Raw genomic sequence first — 23066 nt, forward strand, 5'->3', positions numbered from 1 at the left:
TAGGCAGATTTACACAGCTCTTTTTAAGATTTTTTCTCTGATGATCATGTTGGAACATTTTGTTCTTTATGTTGAAGTTCAGTTGATTCCCATAATTACTGCTGAGGCCAAAACATTCCTCTCAAAGATCATCAGTCCCTTCAGGGAGTAACCACTGTACTGCTGTTTGAATGGATGATCAGTGAAGAATAAAGATTTAACCAGAGCATTGGTTGTATGTGTCCTGGTTCAGGATCATTTCAAAATTTATTTCGTGGGATTTAATATAAACGTAATTTCATTTTATTAAAATTTTTCATCAGAGTTAGAAAACCTGAAATTTAGAATCATTATGATCCCGTTGCCTACAATTGAGCATTTGTTTATACATCAGAAGACTCCGAAATGTTTCGAGAGGAGCCCATCATCAGAATCAGAATTCTTTCATTTGCCAAGTATATTTGCACATAGGGTTAGGGTTATGGTTAGGGACATTGCCTTGGTGTGGTTGGTGCCCTGTACATAAAACAACAATCAGACATAAAAGAACAATATATACAGTAAGAGAGTTATGGGCACGTGCGGTGCTACGGTGCAGAGATTGGTGATAGTGCCAATAATATATAAATTATAAATTATGTGCGATCTCTGATTCTCGATCCACCTTCATTCGGGGAAGAAGTCAAGTCAGTAACATGTATTGATGAGATATTAATATCTTTGATGAGGTAAGGATAGAGAAGAGGAAGGAGAAGCTGGAAAGAGAAGCTGGAAAGAGAAGCTCAGTGTGTCATGTGACCCCGACCTTCTAGACCTATAGCAGCAGAACTAAGATCAGGTCTAAGACAAACCTGGACCGGCTCTTACTAGAAGCTTTATCATAAAGGAAGGTTTTAAGCTTACTCTTAAACATACAGATGGTGAAATTATTCCACAGGAGAGGAGCTTGATAACTGAAAGCTCTGGCTCCTCCTCTACTTTTAGAAACTTTAGGGAAACAGCCTGAATTCTGGGATCTCAGGGCTCTAGTGGTGATATGGTACTATGAGCTCTTAAAAGTATGATGCTGCCATATTAATGTATGTATTATGTAACCGGAAGCCAGTGTTGTGAAGCTAATACAGGAGAAATGTGCTCTCTTTTCTTGGTTCTTGTCAGGACTTGTGCTGCTGCAGCATTTTGGACAAGCTGCAGAGTCTTAAAAACATTAATCTGCAGTTTTAGAGATAACTTCCAAATCTGGATTGTCTTATGTGTATGTTTTAACTTACACATATTTTTTTTTACTGTTGGATGTTCAGATCCATAACTCTAACCCATATTGTTCCTACATCCCTGCTGGTGGAGGTTTTTGACACTGTATGTGCTACAGTCTCATTCTTAAAAGCAGTGGATGTCGTGGCTCTAAGCTTAACCCTTCATAGAATGTTTGATTTCTTCTTGGTACACTTCAATTCATGTGTATCATCAAGTGTTTCTGAACCTGACACATGATGAACATGTTTTTTTTCTTTCAGAATACATCATATATCAGAGTCTGTCATAGAAACATGATCAACATGATCTTCATCTTCATCAGTGAGTTTAATTTCATCATCGTCTCATTTATCATCATTCATCCATCCTACCATCCTCACATCATCCATCCGGGGGGGGGTGAGGCGGGGTTAAAACCTGGACAGGTGACCTGTCCATCACACCTGTGATTGTGTTTGACTGTGGGACGAAGACAAAACACACAAACACAGAACATGTGAACTCAGAAAGGGATTCGAACTGGGAACAGTACTAACCACTGCACCACTTTATCGCCACTCATTCATATCTACCTTGTAAATTCTTCTTGTTATTATTTTAGAGTTTAAATAAATCTCTCTGTCTCTGTAGTTTTTCTTCCAGTGAGTCAGCTCCAGGACCTCCGGGACCTCCAGGACCTCCAGGACCTCCAGGACCAGTGTCCTGGCAGCTCATGTAGTCCTCAGCTGGGTGACCTGATGGTGGGTCGAGCTGCTCAGCTCTCGGCCTCATCAACCTGTGGTCTGGATGGAGCTCAGAACTACTGCATCATCGGATACTTGGAGGTCAGAGGTCACTGTGGGTTAGGGTTAGGTTATATGATATATGATATGATAAACATAAAATGATCTATACAATATAACTTGATATAAATAATGATAACAATATAACTTGATATAAATAATGATATATATAATATAACTTGACATAAATAATGATATATATAATATAACTTGATATATAATGTAAAAGAAACACAGTGCCAGTGAAGGATCTGTTTTTTTTCTCTCTGACATGTTTCTGGCTCATGTTTGAATTGTATAGAGAAACATGTTCAGATCTGTCGTTTCTACTTCTCTCTCTTCGCCCTGAGGAGCATTTATAATGTAAAAGAAACACAGTGCCAGTGAAGGATCTGTTTTTTTTCTCTCTGACATGTTTCTGGCTCATGTTTGAATTGTATAGAGAAACATGTTCAGATCTGTCGTTTCTACTTCTCTCTCTTCGCCCTGAGGAGCATTTCTACTTCTCCTCATTACGACATTCTTAACTTTGTCTCTTCTCTTTCATACCGTCCCTTCTTCTAGAAGTTGATGATGAAGATGAAAATGATCATGATGTTGATGATGATGATGAAGATGAAGATGATGTTGAATATCTTTTCATCCATTAGGAGGAAAAGAAATGTTTCACATGTGACTCACGTCTGCCGTACAATCGCTATAGCAACCCAAACAGCCACCGCATCGAGAACATTATCACAACCTTTGACCTCGAAAGAAAAACAAAATGGTGGCAGTCTGAGAACGGTGAGTTGAGAAATGAGACAAACATCTTGTGACCAGCATGATGTCATGAGTCAATCAACTAAACCTTTTTTATATTTGACTTTGTTTATTGATTTTCACATTTAGAAACAATTACAGTAATTCCTCCAATACTTGTTATTATTGTTGCCAGTTAAAAACAAACAGACCTTAGCCATAAGAAACGGGGTTGTTTATGTTTGGATAAATAATAGAGATCCCCCCCTTTAGTGATGGGAGACGTTCCAAAAATAGGAGGGCAGGAAAATTTGGAAATGAACAGCGGATAAAATTGTGAATTTGGAGGTACCTTAAAAACTGTCCTTGAGGGAGTGAAATTTAGTCAACTAGTTGTTGAAAAGATGCAAAAACATCATCTACATATAGGTATAGAAAAGGCTCCTGATTCTAGCAGCAACAGACAGATAAAGGAGGGACCAGCGCTCGAAAATCTTGTATAATTTGCATGAAAAAATGTATCCTACAAAGGTTGTTTAATGTGTCAGCCACAAATATTCCAAAATAAACAAAGCCAGACTTAGAGGTCTTGTAGAAGTTGTTGAGTGGATACTATTTGGCATGTCTGTAAACAGCCAACTTTGTAAAATCCTTTATCATTTCCCACAACATGGAAGCTGTAACATCTGGAGTCTCCGTAAGCAAAAAGAAAAACTCTAGCCACTTTGAAATAAATTTGACAAACTCCTCTCAAGCAGTAAATGTGTGTAAAGATGCAACAGTGGCCGAGTATTAATAAACTTCTGAAAGTAGATATTCATAGAGACTGAAGCCTGGTCTGATAAGACAATTGGATCATATTTACAACTAGAGACGGATCTAAGCAGCCTGTTGCCCACCAAAAAGAAATCAATGCTAGTGAAAAAACAATTGTCTCCTCCCAAAATAAGATAATGTTCTAACCCTAACCCAGACAAATCCACAATTTATTTAGCTTTGGCCCCAACAATGTGTAATATAGTGAAAGCAATCCAAACTCGTAACAGAAATGATCAGTGGACAGACTTAAGAAATTAATAAAGTTATATATCAACACTTTTGCTGCGGAGCTTCCGTAAAACACGTCCTACATTGTCCGCATTCCAGGAACGCCCCCAACTGAATATTTATTCAAACATATGTTGGCAGGTGTTCATCAGGTCAGTATCCAGTTCAATCTGGAGACCGTGTTCCAGTTCAGCCACCTGGTTCTCACCTTCAAGGTAAACACACACTGACACACACACACTCACCTGTTCAGATTGGAGGAGACAGTGATTCCCAGTGGCTCCGATGTCTGTATCTAACCCTTACCCTAACCCTTACCCTAACCCTTACCCTTACCCTTACCCTAACCCTAACCCTAACCCTAACCCTAACCCTTACCCTAACCCTTACCCTAACCTGGTACCTAGTAAATCTAGTTGATAAAGGTAATGATAAATCTGCCATGAGGCACCAACGGACATCTTGTCACACATGATATGCATAAGCAAAGATAACAGTGTGGTTGAGTAAGCTTGCATAAGCAGAGATAATACATAGAAGAGTATGATTATATAATTTTCCATTACAAAATTCAAATTTAATAAAAAAATGGTCGGACAGAAGAAGGTTCTCTGGAAATATTATTAAATTTTTAATATCTCTGCCAGAACAAGATCAAGAGTGTGATTTAAAAAGTGAGTGGGTTTTTCACATGTTGATTCTATTGATGGAGCGACAGATAGTTAAGGCAGCCAATCATGTGATAAACCTCAGTCTCTATCATCTATAGTACACACCCACCATATTAGGCGGTCTATTTAAGCAGAAAAAATGTCCCATCAATCCCTTTGCTCCCACTGCTGCTGCGTCAGTGTTGCTGCCAGTGGCTCTACTTCCCCAGCATCCACCTGAAGGGGGGTTATAAGTGGTTGCTTTTCAAACCCATCATATCTATGTGATCATATCTGGGAGAGTGACGAAGTCAGAGCCTAGACACCAAACACTAACCTGTTCTACTATTGCAATACACATTTGAACGTGAGGTGTCTGACTGAAATCAATTAAATGCTGAAATGAGGCTGTAATTAGCTAAATCAATGTTGAAATCACAGACTATAATGATTGTATCTTTCCTGAGAACGAGCTCAGAAAGAAATTCAGAGAAACCAGATAAAACTTCAGAGTAAAGGTCAGGCGACGATATCTGAAAGGTAGATGAACTGGTTTGTGTGATTTCAGGCTTGAAACATTTTGATGTCGTCCATGTAGAGGAGGTGAATTGACCTTAGAATTGGTTTGTCATAGTCTCATTGAGTTTTGGATTAAAGCTCTGAGTATTCTGTTGATGTTGTGCAGCAGTGATATTTATTCCTTTTGTCACTCTGCAGAGTTTCCGTCCAGCAGCCATGTTGGTTGAGCGATCGAAGGATTTTGGACAAACCTGGAAGGTTTTTCGTTATTTTGCAGAAGACTGTTCACTTCATTTCCCTTCAGTGTCCAATGAGGCGGCTGAAAGTGTTGATGACATCATTTGTGACAGTAGATACTCTGGATCAGAACCGTCCACCAATGGAGAGGTGACACACTCATTATTTTTTTTAAAACACACTAGGTGTGTGAGGTAAAACTTAGAAGATGTTTTCTTTTCTTTTTCCACTAGGTGGTGCTGAAAGCGCTGGATCCAATATTTGAAATACGAAACCCGTATGCACCAAATATCCAAGGTGATGGTTTGCGACAGAGAATGTTGGATGTCTGTTATTAATAAAAGTCAAAACTTTATAACCATTAAGATGCGTTTATACAATAAAAATAGATAAATATATAAGATGTTTGCTTTGGACGTATGAAAAGAGCATATGTCGACATTTAACTGTTTTTATTCATCATCCTCAGATCTGATCACTTTGACTAATATCCGGGTGAACTTCACTCGTCTCTTCACGCTCGGTGACACTCTGCTGAGTCGAAGACGCAGGAACCCTCTGGATAAATATTACTATGCTCTTTACAACATGGTAGTCCGAGGAAGCTGCTTCTGTAACGGACATGCCAGCAGGTGCACACCTGTGGACGGACGACATGGGGATGTCTTCACCCAAACTGGCATGGTACATTAACTCAAGCTGTTTCAGACATGAACTTTAGTCAGCATGTGTTCCTGAGATGTTCTGGAAGTTCCGCAAGTGAGAACACAAATGTCCGAGTCAGTTGCTCGGACCATTCTCTGGAACATTTACTGCAGCCCCTGGCAATGCGCTGCATGCTCTGCCCGGGCTCCACCCCTCGCCTGAATGTTCCCCACATTTTCCTGTTGTGAACGAGTCTGACCCAGAAAATCTCCTGTTGCTGCTTTACAAGAGAAACACTGTCTACACAACATGTCCAAACAACATTAGTCCAGACAACCCTAACCCTGAAAACAGCTTCAATGACATCAACAATTAATTTGAATATTGGATGGGAGAAACAGGAAACCTGGATGTAAAAAAAAAATAGCCTTAATAATCCTAACCCTAAAGAATAAAATAAAAGATGAGTCCAGATGATTTCATCACATTTCTTTCTTTAAACCGTTTGAACAAATGATCGCATTGTGAGTTTTCAGGTGATTCCAGATGTTCTGTACTCTACAGGTTCATGGTCGTTGTGTTTGTCAACACAACACAGCTGGAAACAACTGTGAGAGATGTCAGGACTTTCACCACGACTCCCCCTGGAGGCCAGGAGGAGGAGACACAGCTGGCATCTGCAGGAGTATGTTGAATGGATCTTTCTGTTGAAAACAAAAAGTACATTTCAAATTAATTTTTTTGTACGATAGTTTATACAAATCTTACTAATTATATAAACTATTTTCTATTTTTTTAAATCAGACAAGGTTTTGTGAATCCTATGAAGATATAGCTTTTATCTAATTCATGGAGTTTTTTTATATACATTTAATTTTACTTTTCAAACATTCCACAGCTTGAATCTGCTTGAGGCTACATGTAGCTTGAAGCTACTCGGAGCTAGCTCCCCCCCCAGCTTCCACACACAGTCAGCAGGACTCCCGACACTAACTACTATCCAGTGTTTGCTTCTAACCTGGCGGTATTATAGAAACAGTGTCATGATAGAAGTGGAATGAAAGTCGTGACAGCGGGTTTTTGCACTGTTACCACCGCAGTTAGCATGGTGGCTAGCCTAGCCCGCTAGCGCCGTTATGAAAGCTCGTTATAACCGTCTGTGACCGTGCACACATGCCCTCAGTGCTCTAACGAGCCACCGTCAGCCGGACAACTCCGCTGGCTTAACACACACGTCACATTAATCATAGAATCATAGTTGTGTATAACTCTAACCCTTGGCCTTGAGTAGTTTCTAATCAGACGGTTCATTCTTGTTTGTTGTTTGGAATAAAAACATTTCATCATTTTTAGTTTTCACTAATTTGTAATTTGTGTTTCATGTCCTCTCAGGATGTAACTGTCATGGTCACTCAGACTCTTGTCACTTCGACGATGTTCATTTTGAAGCGACGGGCGGCGTTAGCGGTGGCGTGTGTGACAACTGCCGCCATGACAGGACGGGTCCTCACTGTGAACAGTGTCAACCTTTTCTATTTCAGGATCCTCAGAGAGCAGTGGACGACCCTCACGCCTGCATACGTAAGCTTCCACTGCTTTCTTTCATTGTGATCAAACAAGCTCCACTTTTCTCCATTTGTTCTTAAATTAAAAAGTTGAAATAGAAAGTAAACAAATTGAGGAAATTTGTAATATCAAATCTGACTGAAAACAAAACAATGCTCTTGTTTTAAGACAATGAGTCACAAGTAAAGTAAAGTAAAAATGTATTTATGAAGCAAAACTTTTAAAAACGTTTGTGCTCTTCAAGGATAAGATATTAAAAGAGCAATAAATGACATTTAAGCTACATTACAACAAGATAACAGCAGTTAGCGTTAAAAAACAACAACTCACATAGAAACACTGAGAAAAAAGCCCGACGCTATCTCTTCAGCAGAGACTTGGAACCCTCTGACCTCGTTGCCCTGTCTCCTGTTGCACAGTTTGTCAGCCAGTGTTTGAAGTCTTAGTTTTAAAGGTCCGAGTTAAAGGGTCTGGTACAGTGGTAATGGGTCAGATGACATCATCACATGATTAACGTGATGATGGCATCTGACAGGATGATGTAACAACCACTTCCTGTGTTTCAGCTTGTGACTGTGATGCAGCAGGAGCTCATGGCGGCGGACTCTGTGAAGCTCGGACTGGTCAGTGTCTCTGTAAAGAAAACGTGGAAGGTCGGCGCTGCGAGCGCTGCAAACATGGCTTCTTCGGCCTGAGGCAGGACGACCCAGCCGGGTGTCAGGGTAGATTACGCTCATCTGACGTGTTCATAAACAAAGAGTGTTGAAGCTCAATCTATATGATTTGTGTGTGTGTGTGTGTGTGTGTGTGTGTGTGTTTCAGTGTGCAGGTGTCATGCTTTGGGAAGTGTTGGGTCATGTGATCAGCTGACAGGAAGTTGTGAATGTGACAGTTTGGCGAGCGGCCCGCTGTGTGATCGATGTCCGGTAGGTTTCATCTTAAAGTTTGACCTCTGACAGAAACTTTCTTTTCAGATCAACTTTATTAATGAAGAAAACACAGGAGCAGCTCAGACACAGTTAAAGTTTAAAGTTCACGTTGTACGTTGCCTCCAGCGTGAGCACATTCTGTGAAGCAGGAGGGACCTGATGGACATTGTTAAAATGTCTTTAATTATAATTAGTGCATTGTAGTAATAATGACATCAAATAATTATATCTAATAAAGTACTTAAAATACTTCTTAAGGGTAATGTTTGTGATACTTTAACAAGAGACAATACGTAAGATATTTGTGTTGCTGTCCTGTTCAGGAAGGTTTCTGGGGTTTAGGAAACTCAGCGATCAGATGTTCACCATGTGACTGTGATGTCGGAGGAGCTCAAAGCATCATGTACGTTCTGTTTTATTCTTATTTCAAATGTTCAGTTTTGTCACCAGGTGTCACCAGGTGTCATCACCTCAGACTCTTCAAACAGCTGAAATGGACTTATGATCCATTTGAATTCATCTTATGAGAATCAGTCCACAGACGTGTCCCTGTCTTCTCAGGTGTTCTCCAGAAGATGGACAGTGTAGCTGTTTACAAAACATGATAGGTCGACGCTGCTCTGACCCCGCCCCTGGTTTCTTCCTACCTTCACTTGACTACTTCCTGTATGAGGCAGAGCACGCAGCTCCACTTCCTGGAGAAAGCCGTTCTTCCATTGATGCCTCATCATCTTCTTCTTCTCTGGTGATTGCAACAAATGCACAACCAATGTGCATTTTATACATGTTTCATTGTGTATTTTCTATGTAGTTTTATTGTGTATTTTTCATGTATTTCTGTGTATTTTGTATATGGTAATTCTGTCTATTTAACATGTAGTAATCTTGCATATTTTATATGTATTTTACATGTAGTATTTCTGTGTTTGGCAGTTGAATCCGGGTGTGTTACCTGAGTGTGAGAAATACTACAGAGAGCAGGGTTTTGACTTTAAAATCACCGACGGACGAGTGGTTGTGGTTCGAAGGACTCGTCGACTCACCCGCAGGAGGAGACAGGGGCAGGTGAGTTGTCTGATGTCATACTTTGTTTTGACTAGTCCGGTTTCTCAGCCAATCAGATTGTCTCTTGAGTCATCTAGATAATTCAACAAATCCTAACCACTTACCCTTTCCACTGATTCTTTCTTTGGGTCCTGCAGTCAACCAGCATCCCTCTGGACCCAAATCATGCCCTGCAGTTTATCCCCCGTCAGAAGACACGTGATCAGCCAGTCACCTGGACCGGCCTGGGATTGGTCAGGGTGTTGGAGGGGGCTGGGCTTCGATTCACTGTGGATAACCTACAATCATCAATGGGTTACCAATTAGTGATTCGCTATGAAACAGAGGTCAGAAGAACCATCAGGGTATTTCTAGCTCAGGCTCTGGTTGTGCTTCAGGTTGTGTTTGTGGGTCTAGTTCACGTTGTTCAGTTCAGGTTGTGGTTGTTATTAGTAAGTTACTCAGACTAAAATCTGAAAAGATGGATTTGATTCTCATCCCCCTGGACCTGAGCTTTAGATACGATTGGACCACAACATCCTTATCACTAATCCTGAGAAGTTCTGATCAGAGCGTGCATTGAAGGGAGAACCAAGCTCAGGGTTAGGGTTAGACCCAGGGTTAGACCCAGGATTAGACCCAGGGTTAGACCCAGGATTAGACCCAGGATTAGACCCAGGATTAGACCCAGGATTAGACCCAGGATTAGACCCAGGATTAGACCCAGGATTAGACCCAGGATTAGACCCAGGATTAGACCCAGGATTAGACCCAGGATTAGACCCAGGATTAGACCCAGGGTTAGACCCAGGGTTAGACCCAGGATTAGACCCAGGATTAGACCCAGGATTAGACCCAGGATTAGACCCAGGAGAAAAGAGAGACACAGACTATGGGAGGAAAAAGACACATAGTTAGTGACATGTAAATAAATGAATGTGGGGGGGGGGGCAGAGAGAAAGGGTTGAATACATTTTAACATGTTTTTGTTTGTATCTTTATTGTATGTAAAGCTGCATTCCTTAAATGAAAGGTACTATACTAATAAATTGTACTATTATAATGATTATTAATATTAATAATCCTATTAACAATGTTTTTTGTTTAATGTATATTATATGTAACATATATGTTACATAATAATGATTTTTGTCCTGCTTCTTTACTGTAAATGTTTTTTCCTGATCTTCATCTGAGGCTCTGTCTGATTGGCTGGCTTCAGTTAGCATCATCATGATGTCACCAGGTGACGGTGGCTGCAGTTACAACCCAACAGGAAGTGAAACTCTGATTCTCCCTGGAAACTCCAGGTAAGTTGACACTGGAATGGCTGCAGAAAAGTCACATGACCATTCAGGTCACATATGCAGAAACAATTGTAAATGTCTGTTTATCTATTTGCTTACTGCCTGATTTTGTTTGTCTCCAGAGGACATGGGCTGGATTCTTCCGTGTGTCTGAATGCAGGAGGTCGTTACTTTGTTGACGTGGTCTTTAACAAACAGTCTGGACCTGATGGATCTCACATCCTCATTGACTCGGTGAGGAGAACTTCCTGAGCTCAAATCAACTTCTGCCATAACAGCAATGGACCAATCAGAGGTCTGTTCAGTGTGTTTGGTGTGAACTACAGGCTGAGGTCAGGGTTGAGTCCAAACAGTCTCAGGAGGACTCTAACATGTTTTCTTCTGAATGGGGGGGTAGGGTTACTAGTTACTTCAAATTGGAAATATCTACCGTCCATGTTGCACACATTTGTTCTAGTTGGTAGTGTTAATAATATTTTTTTAATTTATGCTTTCACTAACACACCACAGCACACTCCTTATTTGTGTAAATCTACGTATCAAAAAACCCCGAATCTGATTCTGATGTGTTTTCAGATCGGTCTGATTCCGAGAATAGAGTCCGTCCAGAACTTCTGCTCTCAAAGTGACCTTGAATCTTTCCGCCACTTTCGTTGCATCGGATTGGCTGCTGAGCTCCAACCACATGATTCACTGCCAGAAGCCTGTGAGGCACTGATCAAGAGCATGTCAGCACGAATCCACAACGGAGCTGTTCGTAAGTAGTGCAACACGTTGGTAGCTGTTGTACGTACATTCAACAATGTGGAAGAGATTTTTCTTCATCATTTAAAAACATAAAAATGATCTGTTGTGAATGTATCTCTATTTCATCTGTCGCAAGCTTGCAGGTGTAACTTCATAGGCTCTCTAGGGTCATCCTGCAGTAAACTAGGTGGCTTCTGTGAATGTAAACCCAATGTGATGGGCCGTTGCTGTGATACCTGTGCACCAATGACATTTGACTTGGGACTCGACGGCTGCAAATGTAAGAAGGTCTCATATTTAGAGAATCCGGGGTTTCTAAAATGATGCGACAAGATGACAGATTTTTTTTCTATGTTGCAGCATGTGGGTGTGACCCTCGTGGTTCAGTGGCGCAGCTGTGTGATCACGTCAGAGGTCAGTGTGCGTGTCGGTCAGCCGCGACGGGGCGACGCTGCAATCACTGCCACACTGGATTCTGGGGTTTCCCCTCATGTCGACCCTGTGAATGTAACAATCTGTCTGAGACGTGTGATGAAGAGACCGGGGAGTGTCTGAACTGCAGAGAACACACCACCGGATCGCACTGTGACAGGTCGCACACACTCATCCAGCACTTTACTAATCAGTCAAAACAACTTTGTATTATTTACAGTGACTCCTCCCTCTAAAATGACAATGGACCAAAACAAAACCACATAACAGAGCCACCAGTTCTCCAGCCTGGACTGGACTCGATGCATTGGAATGTCATAGACTGGACTAGACTGGGCTGAAGTAAACTGTAGGGAAGTGGAACAGACTTGACTGTACTGACCTGGACTGAACTAGGCTTTACTAAAGTGAACTGGACCAGACTGGATAGAATTAAAGGATTGTGAACTGGACTCTACTGGCATCTGTTGGACGTGTGTCCTGGGAGAGGATCCTCACATGTGACTGAGCTTCATTCACTGATCATAACGTTTCTCTGGCGTTTGACTCTTGTTGAGTTAAGAACAGAGGAAGTTGCTCCTTGTTAACATCTATGAGACAAACTTGGGTTATGAGAGAAATAACATGTGAATAATTGATCGATTGATTGAAGTGAAGTGGAACAGACTTGACTGGACCTGGACCTGGACCTGGACCTGGACCTGGACCTGGACCTGGACCTGGACTGAAGTGTACTGGCCAGGACAGTTACACGTGTAGAATATGACACTGACTAGTGACGACATCACTGTCTTCACGTGTCTGTAGATCTCTTGCAGTTTAAATGTGTGTTGTCACTGTATTGTTTATATGTTCTTACTGACATGTGATCATGTTCGTTTGTCACGACTGGTTTAACTGTAAATATATAATCATTACACCAACACACACGTGAGATGTGTGTTTGTGTATGTCAGAGCTCACCATTTTAAATGTGTTTGCAGGTTTATGAGGTTTATTTGACAGAAGTCTTTAAAAACAGAGATATGAAAGATGTTACGCTTCTTATGACGCCTTTGTTACTGATGCAGATGTGTGGAGGGTTACCATGGAAACCCCGTCTCCAGACAGCCCTGTCAGCCCTGCCTGTGCCCAGACGTTAAGAACAGTGGACAATTCTTTGCCACTTCCTGCCAACATGACCCACAGTCCCTCAGTCTGACCTGTATTTGCCAGGAGGGGCATACAGGTAGGAGCTGGGTGTTTCAAGGGGTCTCTGGAAAAAATGTTTGAAAAAATATTTGTCCTTAGAATGTCTTTGAAAGCGTACTGTCCAGTATTAGGTCGGCAGGGTTTCCACTATGATTATTTTGCAGTCACATATTATAGGTCCGGAGTCCATGTCCTCCCGCTGACGCTCACGCCGTCCACCTGCTTCACACGAGACGTGACACGCAACACTGTTAAAGTGACCGAAATCATCAATTAATAACTAAATACATGTGATTATCAGTCTGTGTGAAGAGTGACAGAGATGAGCAGACACACACACACACACACACACACACACACACTCTTGCAGACAGGGGAGAAATTCTTCCTGCAGATTATGATACAACACGGTTTTCAATGTTTCTTCATTGTTGCAGAAGAAGCAACGGCGTTTAGCGAGGAGCATAAATATGAATTCAGCAGGTTTTTATAAAGATCAGTTCTAAGTGTGATTATAAAGCATCAGAGGAGCAGAGCTTCGATACTTTCAAGGCTATAATATCCTTTTCACCCCGTTAGCCTTAGTGCATTAATGTTGAGAGCGTCAAAATAATCAAAATATAATAATCACTATCGATGTTATAATATTATTTATTTATTTATGTATTTTGGGGTTGTCAGATTACAATGGGGGGGGGGACTGAACCCCGTGTGTTCAGTTTCAGTCATCATACACCGAGGATTTATGAGTCAGGCTCCTCAACTTCATCTGTTTATGTAAATAAACCCTTTAAACCTTTTTAATTGATGAATGAAATAAAAACACTTTCAGGTTCACGATGCAACCGATGCAGCCCTGGTTTCTATGGAGACCTGACGTTGCCAGGTGCCCGTTGTGCAGAGTGTCCGTGCAACAACAACATCGACCCGGGCGACCGCAACGCCTGCGACAGCCTGACGGGCGAGTGTCTGGCCTGCCGCCACAACACGGTGGGACCAGGCTGCCAAAGCTGCAAACTGGGTTACTATGGAAACGCTCTGGTCCAAGACTGCAAAGGTACAGATAGAGTTGTTTATTATTATTATTATCATTATTATCATTATTATCATTATTATCATTATTATCATTATTATCATTATTATTAATATTATTATTATTATTATTATTATTATTATTATTACCCTGAAGTTTCTTCTCTAAACAAGATATTGAATCCATCCCTCAATACTCTCAGTCCTGCCTCCATGCTTGAAACTGTCTGGGCAAAGTTTTCAGGTCAATTGAGTTCAATTTGATTTGTATGGTAACATTATCTAACTCTCACCATGTTAAAGTTGTGATATACAGCATTAAAAACAAGATAGCAAGACAAAGGACAATCTGACTACTTCCATGATATCCCTTATGAATTGAATCTATTATGTATTTCCCAGAATGCTCCTGTGACCGGCGTGGGACGGAGGTGACACGTTGCCCTCTGGGGAGTTCTTGTTTCTGTGATCCAAGAACAGGACAATGTCCGTGCAGGACGGGTGTGGTGGGAGTCCTCTGTGACCAGTGTGAGGATGGATACTGGAACCTGGACGGACCGTCAGGATGTCAGCCCTGCAGCTGTGATCCTGTCAACTCCTTCTCCAACGTCTGCAACAAGGTCACACCTCAAACTAAGAAATAATCCAAATCCCCACAGGGTCTGTTTTCATCCACAGTTTCTACATTGATGTAATTATTTTTTATTTTAGCTCAAGCTGCAGAACAGACACAAGATTCTCAGGGTCATTGATTGAAATATGTTCTTCAAATGAATGATTGATTTTCAGTGAACAACAAATAGAAGGTTATTTGGTATTTACAATAACCAATAAGAGAGAGACACATAAATACACATAAATACAATATATAAGGTCATAAATAATCATGTGATGTGCTCAGGTGATGGGACAGTGTCCATGTCGTCCTGAGTTTGGAGGGAGACAATGTGACGAATGTGGAGAAAATCATTTTGGGAATCCAGACCTGCAGTGTATCTGTAAGGGAGAACAAACACACACACACACCAACACACATTTTATCCAACACCTGTGGATTTAATTTCGATTCATCTCTTCCTGTTCTCAGCTTGCGACTGTAACCTGGAGGGAACCGAGCGTCCATCATGTGACCTTGAAACCGGGGAGTGTATCTGTCGGACTGGAGTCACCGGTATCTTCTGTGACGAGTGCGCCCCCGGCTACAGCTCGGCCTTTCCAGCGTGCGAGCAGTGCCACCCGTGCACCGCTGTCTGGGCTGAAAGTGTCACGGATGTCCAGCGAGCAGCACAGAGGATGAGAACCTTCCTCCCTCGCCACGGCAAAGACCTGCCGCCTGGAGAGAGTCACCCCCGGCAACAGATGCTTCAGATGCACTCCAAGCTGGACAGCCTCACCAATCTGACAGGAATGTCTTTGCAGAAGTTGGAGAAGGTGGAAAAACTTTGTGTGAGGATTGGGTGAGTTCCTTACTACTGTTCTCACATGTTTGTTCTTAAATGAGGATGTTTCATCTATTTTACAGATTTCTTCCTCAATTGTTTAAATGAGTCTCATGAGAAAACCTCAGATTTGTTATGACGCTGGACGTCTGAGCTCCATCTCTCCCTAAAATATTGAAGTTAATGAAACATTTTTAAATGTTTTCTGTCTCACAGGAAGTTGAAAGATGCCGTTGATCCAAACATGATCCTGATCGATCCGTCTCCTCTTCTCGACACAGAAATGGAAAACATTCGACAGGAGTTTAAGAAGCTGCTGAAAAGTGTGAAGGAAAATGTGATGGAGCTCCCACATGACGAAGAAGAAGAAGAAGAAGATGTGGACGGTACAGAAATCTGAGTTTTCTCTGATTCACTATTGAAACATAATGCAAACGTCCATCACAGACTCAGAACTGACGGAAGCTGATGATAGATTGATGGATGGGTGGATTAAACCTGAACTGATTATGTCCTGTGATTGTTGAAGGAACATTTTCCTGACATGAACAGAATTCAAACTCTAATGTTTAATTTATTCAATTTGATTTCACCTTAAACCAAGCTGACAATAATTCAGTAAAAAGTAACATTTTCACTTAATAAGATTTTCTTCTTCTTTGATATGCTGCAGCGCTGCTGGACGACATCCAGAAGATTCTGACACGTTTCAAGTTGGATGAGAAAAGAGTCAAAAGTGCAACTAAAGCTTTGGACGACTCGGTGGACATCAGACAGGAAGTGAAACACAAACTGAGCGCGTGCGGCAGCAGAGGAGACGTGACGCCAGTGGAGAAGAAGATCACAGAGCTCAGCGTGGTCAACCTAAACCGACAGGTGAGTTCATACCTGCACAGTCACATGACCGTAGTGTGCCGCCATGATGTCATCCAACATAAAACGGACATCATAAAGGGGTTTTCAGGCTTTTGCCTTTTAGCTCTTAATATTATTTTAGATTCAAGGGATGTTTTTAGTTTCCTTTATTATGTGAAGACTATAAATGTTAATACATTTCAGTCAGGACCCCTTTATGCCTCTGCATAATTTACATCTGGCGGTATGGCTCTGTTCTGGGACCTCCCTGCAGGAAGGGCGGCAGCACCCCCCCCCCCCCAATGGATGTCTAAAAGGGAATCAGCTGATGTAGCTGCCAGCTGAGCTGAGCTTGACTTCCTGTCTTAACTAACACTGTGCTGAATTTATTCACTATACAATTCATTTATTATACACTCATTTACATATACATTTGTTTATTATTGGATGGAATGGATGGAACGGTTAATATTTTGGTGATTTCAGGTGATTGATGACATCAGGTAATGTTTAATGGCCTTGAAGCAGCTTGTTGTGGTCTGATTCAGATCTGTGGAAGACCAGGTCTGGACGACTGTTCTGGATGTGGTGGAGCTCTGTGTGTTCTGGCTCCAGGGCGAAGGAAATGTGGAGGTTCAAGCTGTGACGGAGTTGTACCCATCAGTCAGCACGCTTCGGAACGATCAGAGAGAGCGAAGGAACAACTCCTGTCACTGCCATCGAGACTTGAGGAGTCCAAGAACAAGGTAGGTTCACACTGAGACCACTGCTGATGTTCTGGTGCTGGTCCTGGTTCTCATCCTGAGAACGAAATGAATCAGTTGAGCATGTTTTACATTTAATTCAGAGAATAACTAAGTTAAAAACATCTCATGATGTTTCAACTGATGTTATTGGGTTAGGGTTAACACGTTAGGCACAGCTCCTCAAACTGAATTAGAATCATTCTAATCCCAGAGTCCTGTAATGGATCCTTGTCCTGAGTAGGGTTGCAAAGGGGCGGAAAGTTTCCGGTAAATTTCCGGAAACTTTCCATGGGAAGTTTAGAATTTTGGGAATTTTGAAAAAAAAAAAACTACGCAAATTAAACGCTGAGCAATAAAAACATCATTCAAAACTCTATTTTAAAGATGTATGGAACGTTGAGTTTCAACCCTCCACTGTGCATTCTTCCATCACATGCACAGATAACTCCCAGCATGCTTCACTCTACAGCAGGGCTACTGAGGCCTGCTGTAGTGTGCAGGACTAGTCAGGTAAGTTTCCATGATATTACTGGGGAAAACATATTAGCATGCTGATTGAGGATTGTTCATCTGTTCATCTAGACTATTTACATTCATTTATCCATCAATTGTAAATTATGTTTACAGACGATTCCAATTGTTTGGCTAACTATTTATATCTCTGGCATTGCATTAGTGTTTTTTTACAAACTTTGTTCTCATCTTATTCTACAGAACAATGCCACGTGCACTCTCATGTGTGGAGACATTTCACCTCATCCAATGTAGAAGGAAAGGCTGTGTACATTTGCAAATACTGTGCAAAGACCGATGTTAAGAATGACACAACGATGCAGAAGCATATAGTCAAGTGCCCAAAGTTTACTCAGGGCTCAAATCAGCCTATGACACAACAAAATGTTTATATTTATGTCTGTATATGACAATGTAAATACAGTTAGTATAAATTACCCACAACATTTCCAGTTTATTCCCGTTAATTCCCGTTAATTCCTGTATATTCCCGTTTATTCCCGTTAATTCCCGTATATTCCCGTTAATTCCCGTTAATTCCCATGGAAAGTTTCCCACTTTGAATATTCCCGGAATTTTGCAACCCTAGTCCTGATCGCTCTGAGCAACACAGTTTGAAAGTGTATCTGCTTGTTTATGGATCTCAATGCTGAGCTGAAACTATGAGGAAGTTTACCAGCTATACACCGGCTTCTTCACTGAGATCAGTGTTGTTCAACTTTGTTCTGGGTCAGATGAACAGTATGAAGCAGGCAGCTCAGGACTCCAAAGACCAGGCTAAACATCAGCACGAGCGGATCCACGAGCAACTGGACACCTTCGAAAGAGAGAAGAACAAAACCAGGGAGCTGATCCAGCAAACCAAAGACTACCTGATGGGTCAGTGTACAGTTGTTACTCTATAACTGGGGTTGTATTCATCACGTCCTCTAGTATCGGACGTTCCTCTTGTAGTGACACTATTTAAAGAACATTTTATAGAATTGTGAAGTTTTATGATGATAGTAAAGACAAGGAGTTGGTAAAAGCAGCTGCTTCTTTTAAACAGATGACAAAAGGATGTGTTAAAAAATTTCAGAAAGATTAGCAGCAGATGTTAAGAAGTGGTTGAGTGTGTTAGAAACGTTTGTGTGCTGCAGTCTCTTCTCTTTTGGACTTAAATACAAATTACTGATTGACACACTCATAACTGGTCAACCAAACACTAATCTCTCCACCTCCCCTGTGGCTCCATTGCCAAATGTCCCTCTTAGTTTGTTGGACACCTTTCTTCTAAATGAGCTTAGAACTCATCACAATTTGATCTCAGATATTAATCATAATCCTCTACAAAAACTCTTTACAGATACCCGAAATAACTAAAAGCAACAGTTTGGTAAATAAACAGCTAAGGTTAAGACGCAGTGTTGAAATGTGCCCTGCAGGAAACACACCTGTTGATTCGGTGCAACAGAGGAACCAACTCAAGAAACTCTGTTTATCATGTTTTCCAACAGATGAGATGGTTCCTATTGAAGACATCGAGAAAATGTCCAGAGCTGTTCTGAACATCCAGCTGCCTGGATCACCTGCTCAGATCAGATCAATGATCAATGAAATCAATCATCTGCTCTCAAACAGCGCACATGTCCAGGATGAGCTGAAGGAGCTGGAGGAGCCTGGGAGGAGAACCAAGGACCTGCTGCAGAAAGCCCAGGAAGTCAAGTCAGTTTTCACATCTCAACTTCTGTTAAACTGTCAAACTATTAAATAATTAAGTAACCTCAAACTTTTAGTAAAACATTAAATTAATTCAAAAGAGAAACTTAAATTAAAATATTCAACTTTAAGATATTCAACTTTTAGCTATTTAAGTTGAAAAATATAAAACTGATGATAACATGAAATATTCATTTAAACACAAAACTTAATTTAAAGCAACGATATGTAACTAACTACCTGTGTTTGAAATGGGAGCTGCAGTTGAATCCATGTGGCCAGTGGTATTTGTTCTGGAAGTTTCCTGGCAGCTGGTGAAAGGAGAACTCAGGCAGCAGATGAAGGTTTTCATGTAGACTTGATGCATTAGGAGACCAGGAGGGGAAACAACACACAAACACTAACAGAGCAACATGAGCAACTGTCTCCACCCAGTCTGAAGATGTCTCCCACAGCCTCCCAGTATATCTCCCTCCCAGCAGCACATGAAGGTCCCTCTCTCTGTATCATGGAGCTGTTTGCATCCTATTGGGCAGTTCAGTGTAAAGTGTGTTCATGAATCACATTGTGTCCTCACGTCTGGTGAGACACACAAAGAGTCTGTGTCTCTGTCTGGAGCCTCTGAGTTAGACCTGAACGTCCCTGAGTGAAGACACAATGTCCTCTTGGTCCTTTATCTCTAACCTGACCTGGGATCTGCTCAGAGAGAGAAGGAGGATCTGAGGAACCAGACAGGCTCTGTTCTCCTGGACAGAGAGAATATACACTACACATTATATATAGAGACATATACTGTAATGGGGGAGGATGGTCAAAAATCATCAACAGTAGCTACATGCTAAGCTAAGCTCATTATCACAAAAACAAAAGCCCCCCTGATGATGAAGAGGATGGAGAAGAAGAGTGGTATACTGTATAGAGGAGGAAGAAACCTGTTGCCAAGGAAACAAACAGCCGTGGCCAATCCACTCTTCTGGTGGGACTGATAGCAATGAACACTAGCATATGTTGGCATGACAGCATTATCCGGTATTAGTTGGGATGATTCAATATTCCAGCTGTATGTGGGTCTCCGCATAGGAACAAAGTACTTGATTGTTGAAAGTACTGTGAATACTCGTACCTACAAGTACCCAGGTGGTAAATTAGTTCAAGTGAGTGAACCTTTGTCCTTATCTGTGTCACTCCAGAATACAAATTTACAATAATTATAACTTTATTATTAATTAAAACTAGGGCTGGGCAAGTTAACTCGTTTCAATGGAGTTAACTCGAGTTAACTCGAGTTAACTCAAGTGATGAGTTAACTCGATTAATTATTTTATCTCGCATTCACTCAGGTTTGATTATTTATTGTTTTATTGTGAAAGTCAGGCTTTTATTTTGTGAAAGTCTGTTGCTGACTGCTGCAGAACAGGAAAAAAGAAAATAATTGGCGGATAAACAATCGAGTTAACTCATCACTTGAGTTAACTCGATTAAAACGAGTGAACTTGCCCAGCCCTAATTAAAACATGTGTTGTTGGAGAAGAATGTTTGTTTCTCATATCATTTTAACACTTCGTAGACTAAATATATTTCATATAATTTTGCTGTAAAACTCTAATCCTAATGAAAGTTGCAGACATTTTACTTCTCACCTCCAATTGTGAAACAAGAAGTCGTTTCCTGGACCATGAATCTCATTGCTGTGTTTCTATATGTCCATGTGTTGTGTCCTTCGTTGATCTGATGTCTGACGCAGGTGGCTCTGAGATTTCAGTATGAAATCTTTATGTTTTCATACTGTGTTGTTGTGTTCAGGGAGAGGACAAAGGACATGGATTGGACAAAGATCAGCTGGGACATTTATGAAGCTGAGAGAGCTCAGGACAAAGCCAACGATGACCTGGACACAGCCAACAGAGACCGAGACACGACCAAGGCTCAAGTCCAAGATGTAAACATCCGTAACGTCTCAAATATCTGTCGTTTCATTTTGGTCATTAAACAAGGGTTGAAAATATTTTGTCATTTTTCAGATTAAAGAAAAATTGAACGAGTTTGAGACGAATCTGATGAATAATCGACCTGAAAATCTGAGAAACCAAATTGAAGCCCTGAAGAAGAAAACGGAACAAAACCGAGCGGTGACCCAAGAGGCTCAGGAAGCTGCTCAGTCAGCCAGTAACACAACAACAGTGCGACAACACACACACACAGGACTATGATATCAGGGGCTTTTAACATGACATCAACAAAATGATTTTCATTGACATGACCTTCTTGTTTCACAGAATCTGGACAATGTGAAGACATTTTTTGAGGTTTTGAAGCAAAGAACCTTGAATCAGTCGGTTCAGGGTGAAGCTGGAGAACGACTGAAGAGGATTATAGAGGAGGTGGAGAACTTGAAAAGACAAATGGAGGACAAGCTCAGAAATATACAAGGTAGTACGTTTACTTGTAGGGCAGTAATATCAGTACAACTTAGGTTATGACTATAGCTATGGATCTATGAGACCGAACAATGACTCACAGTCGTCCCCTTGAATGATGACGGGCTTCGACATATCCTTTAGAGCAGTGGTCGCAAACACATCGATCGCGATCTACACGTCGATCTCGCAGTCTTCCATCTCCGAACTCTACGAAGTGAATACGAGCATCTTCTGGTCTGTCGATAACAATCAAAGCACCGTTAGACCCAATGAATAAATTCAGAGATTGAAACGCTGGAGTGCTTTTACTTTGAAACAGGTTCAGGAAGTTGTAAATGCGTTTGTGACATAGAGATATAAACATTGTGGTTCACAGCAGAATAAACAGAGAAAAATTATTCACCTGAGTTTTAAGGTTTATCTGTTGAAATTGTGTCACAAAAGTGCATTTTTAAAGGTTTAAACCACTTTCTGTAGGAGTTTCAAAATAAAAGTACTCGGAATCCATTCTTTTGTTTAAAAAGTTGTTTCTATTATTTGCAGGAACGGAAGATGCACGGCTTCATACTGTATAGTACTTGTTTTTATTTGAGTACACAGGAGTACTTCTATACAAGGTTATATTCATATTTAAGACCATATTCAAGGAAAAGCTTATGTAAAAACTAGGGCTGTCAAATGATTGAAATGTTTAATCACCATTTCTAAATCCCCGAAAAATCCCCTTTCTATGTATATTGTTATGGCAATGGAAAGATAAATGACAGAGGCGGATATATACATTTAAAATTTGTTTTTTTTATTGATTACAAGTCCACATGATATAGTTATTAACATGAAGCGACTCATTCTGCACATGCAGAAAATGTACGTGTTAATTCCACAAATAAACACATTAATTAATCTTAATTTTGACAGCATATATATTTATATATATACATGTAGACAGACAGACAGACAGTGATATGGGGTGTTATAATATTTAAACTGTGTGTGTGTGTGTTGTGTGTCTCCGTGTGCTGTTTGTATGTGTTGTGTGTGTCTGTGTGTGTTTGTGTCTGTGTGTGTTTTCAGGTGTGGAGCAGATGATCCAGCAGTTGATCAGAAGAAAAGAGAATAAATCTGCCGAAGTTTCTCAGATGTTGGAAACAGTTGAATCTTTACGACAGGAAATCTCCAAACGAGCCGAAGTTTACGCCTCCTGTACTTCATAAATATCACAGAATACTACATACTGAATTACTTCTGTGCTTCATGAATACTATAGAATACTACATACTGTAATCAAGC

The 23066-nt window shown here is 40.9% G+C and overlaps 1 protein-coding gene across 1 annotated transcript; it reads left to right on the forward strand.

Moving 5' to 3' along the window:
• The first annotated feature begins 1529 nt into the window (after positions 1 to 1529).
• Positions 1530 to 22990, forward strand: lamb4 (laminin, beta 4). Its single transcript, XM_061076321.1, has 35 exons — positions 1530 to 1557; positions 1879 to 2060; positions 2669 to 2804; positions 3948 to 4021; positions 5174 to 5362; positions 5446 to 5509; positions 5682 to 5896; positions 6422 to 6542; positions 7250 to 7438; positions 7990 to 8145; positions 8246 to 8353; positions 8680 to 8755; positions 8914 to 9097; positions 9286 to 9417; positions 9555 to 9743; positions 10594 to 10706; positions 10826 to 10937; positions 11280 to 11460; positions 11587 to 11730; positions 11811 to 12042; positions 12953 to 13110; positions 13906 to 14130; positions 14508 to 14725; positions 15007 to 15103; positions 15193 to 15562; positions 15761 to 15930; positions 16218 to 16420; positions 16948 to 16997; positions 17040 to 17145; positions 18393 to 18537; positions 19155 to 19362; positions 21160 to 21295; positions 21378 to 21536; positions 21633 to 21786; positions 22851 to 22990. The coding sequence occupies exons 1-35, from the start codon at positions 1530 to 1532 to the stop codon at positions 22988 to 22990; spliced, it is 5364 nt and encodes a 1787-aa protein (XP_060932304.1).
• Positions 22991 to 23066: the final 76 nt, after the last annotated feature.

The sequence above is a fragment of the Limanda limanda genome, chromosome 8, assembly GCF_963576545.1.
Source record: "Limanda limanda chromosome 8, fLimLim1.1, whole genome shotgun sequence".
In the NCBI taxonomy this organism is placed as follows: Eukaryota; Metazoa; Chordata; class Actinopteri; order Pleuronectiformes; family Pleuronectidae; genus Limanda; species Limanda limanda.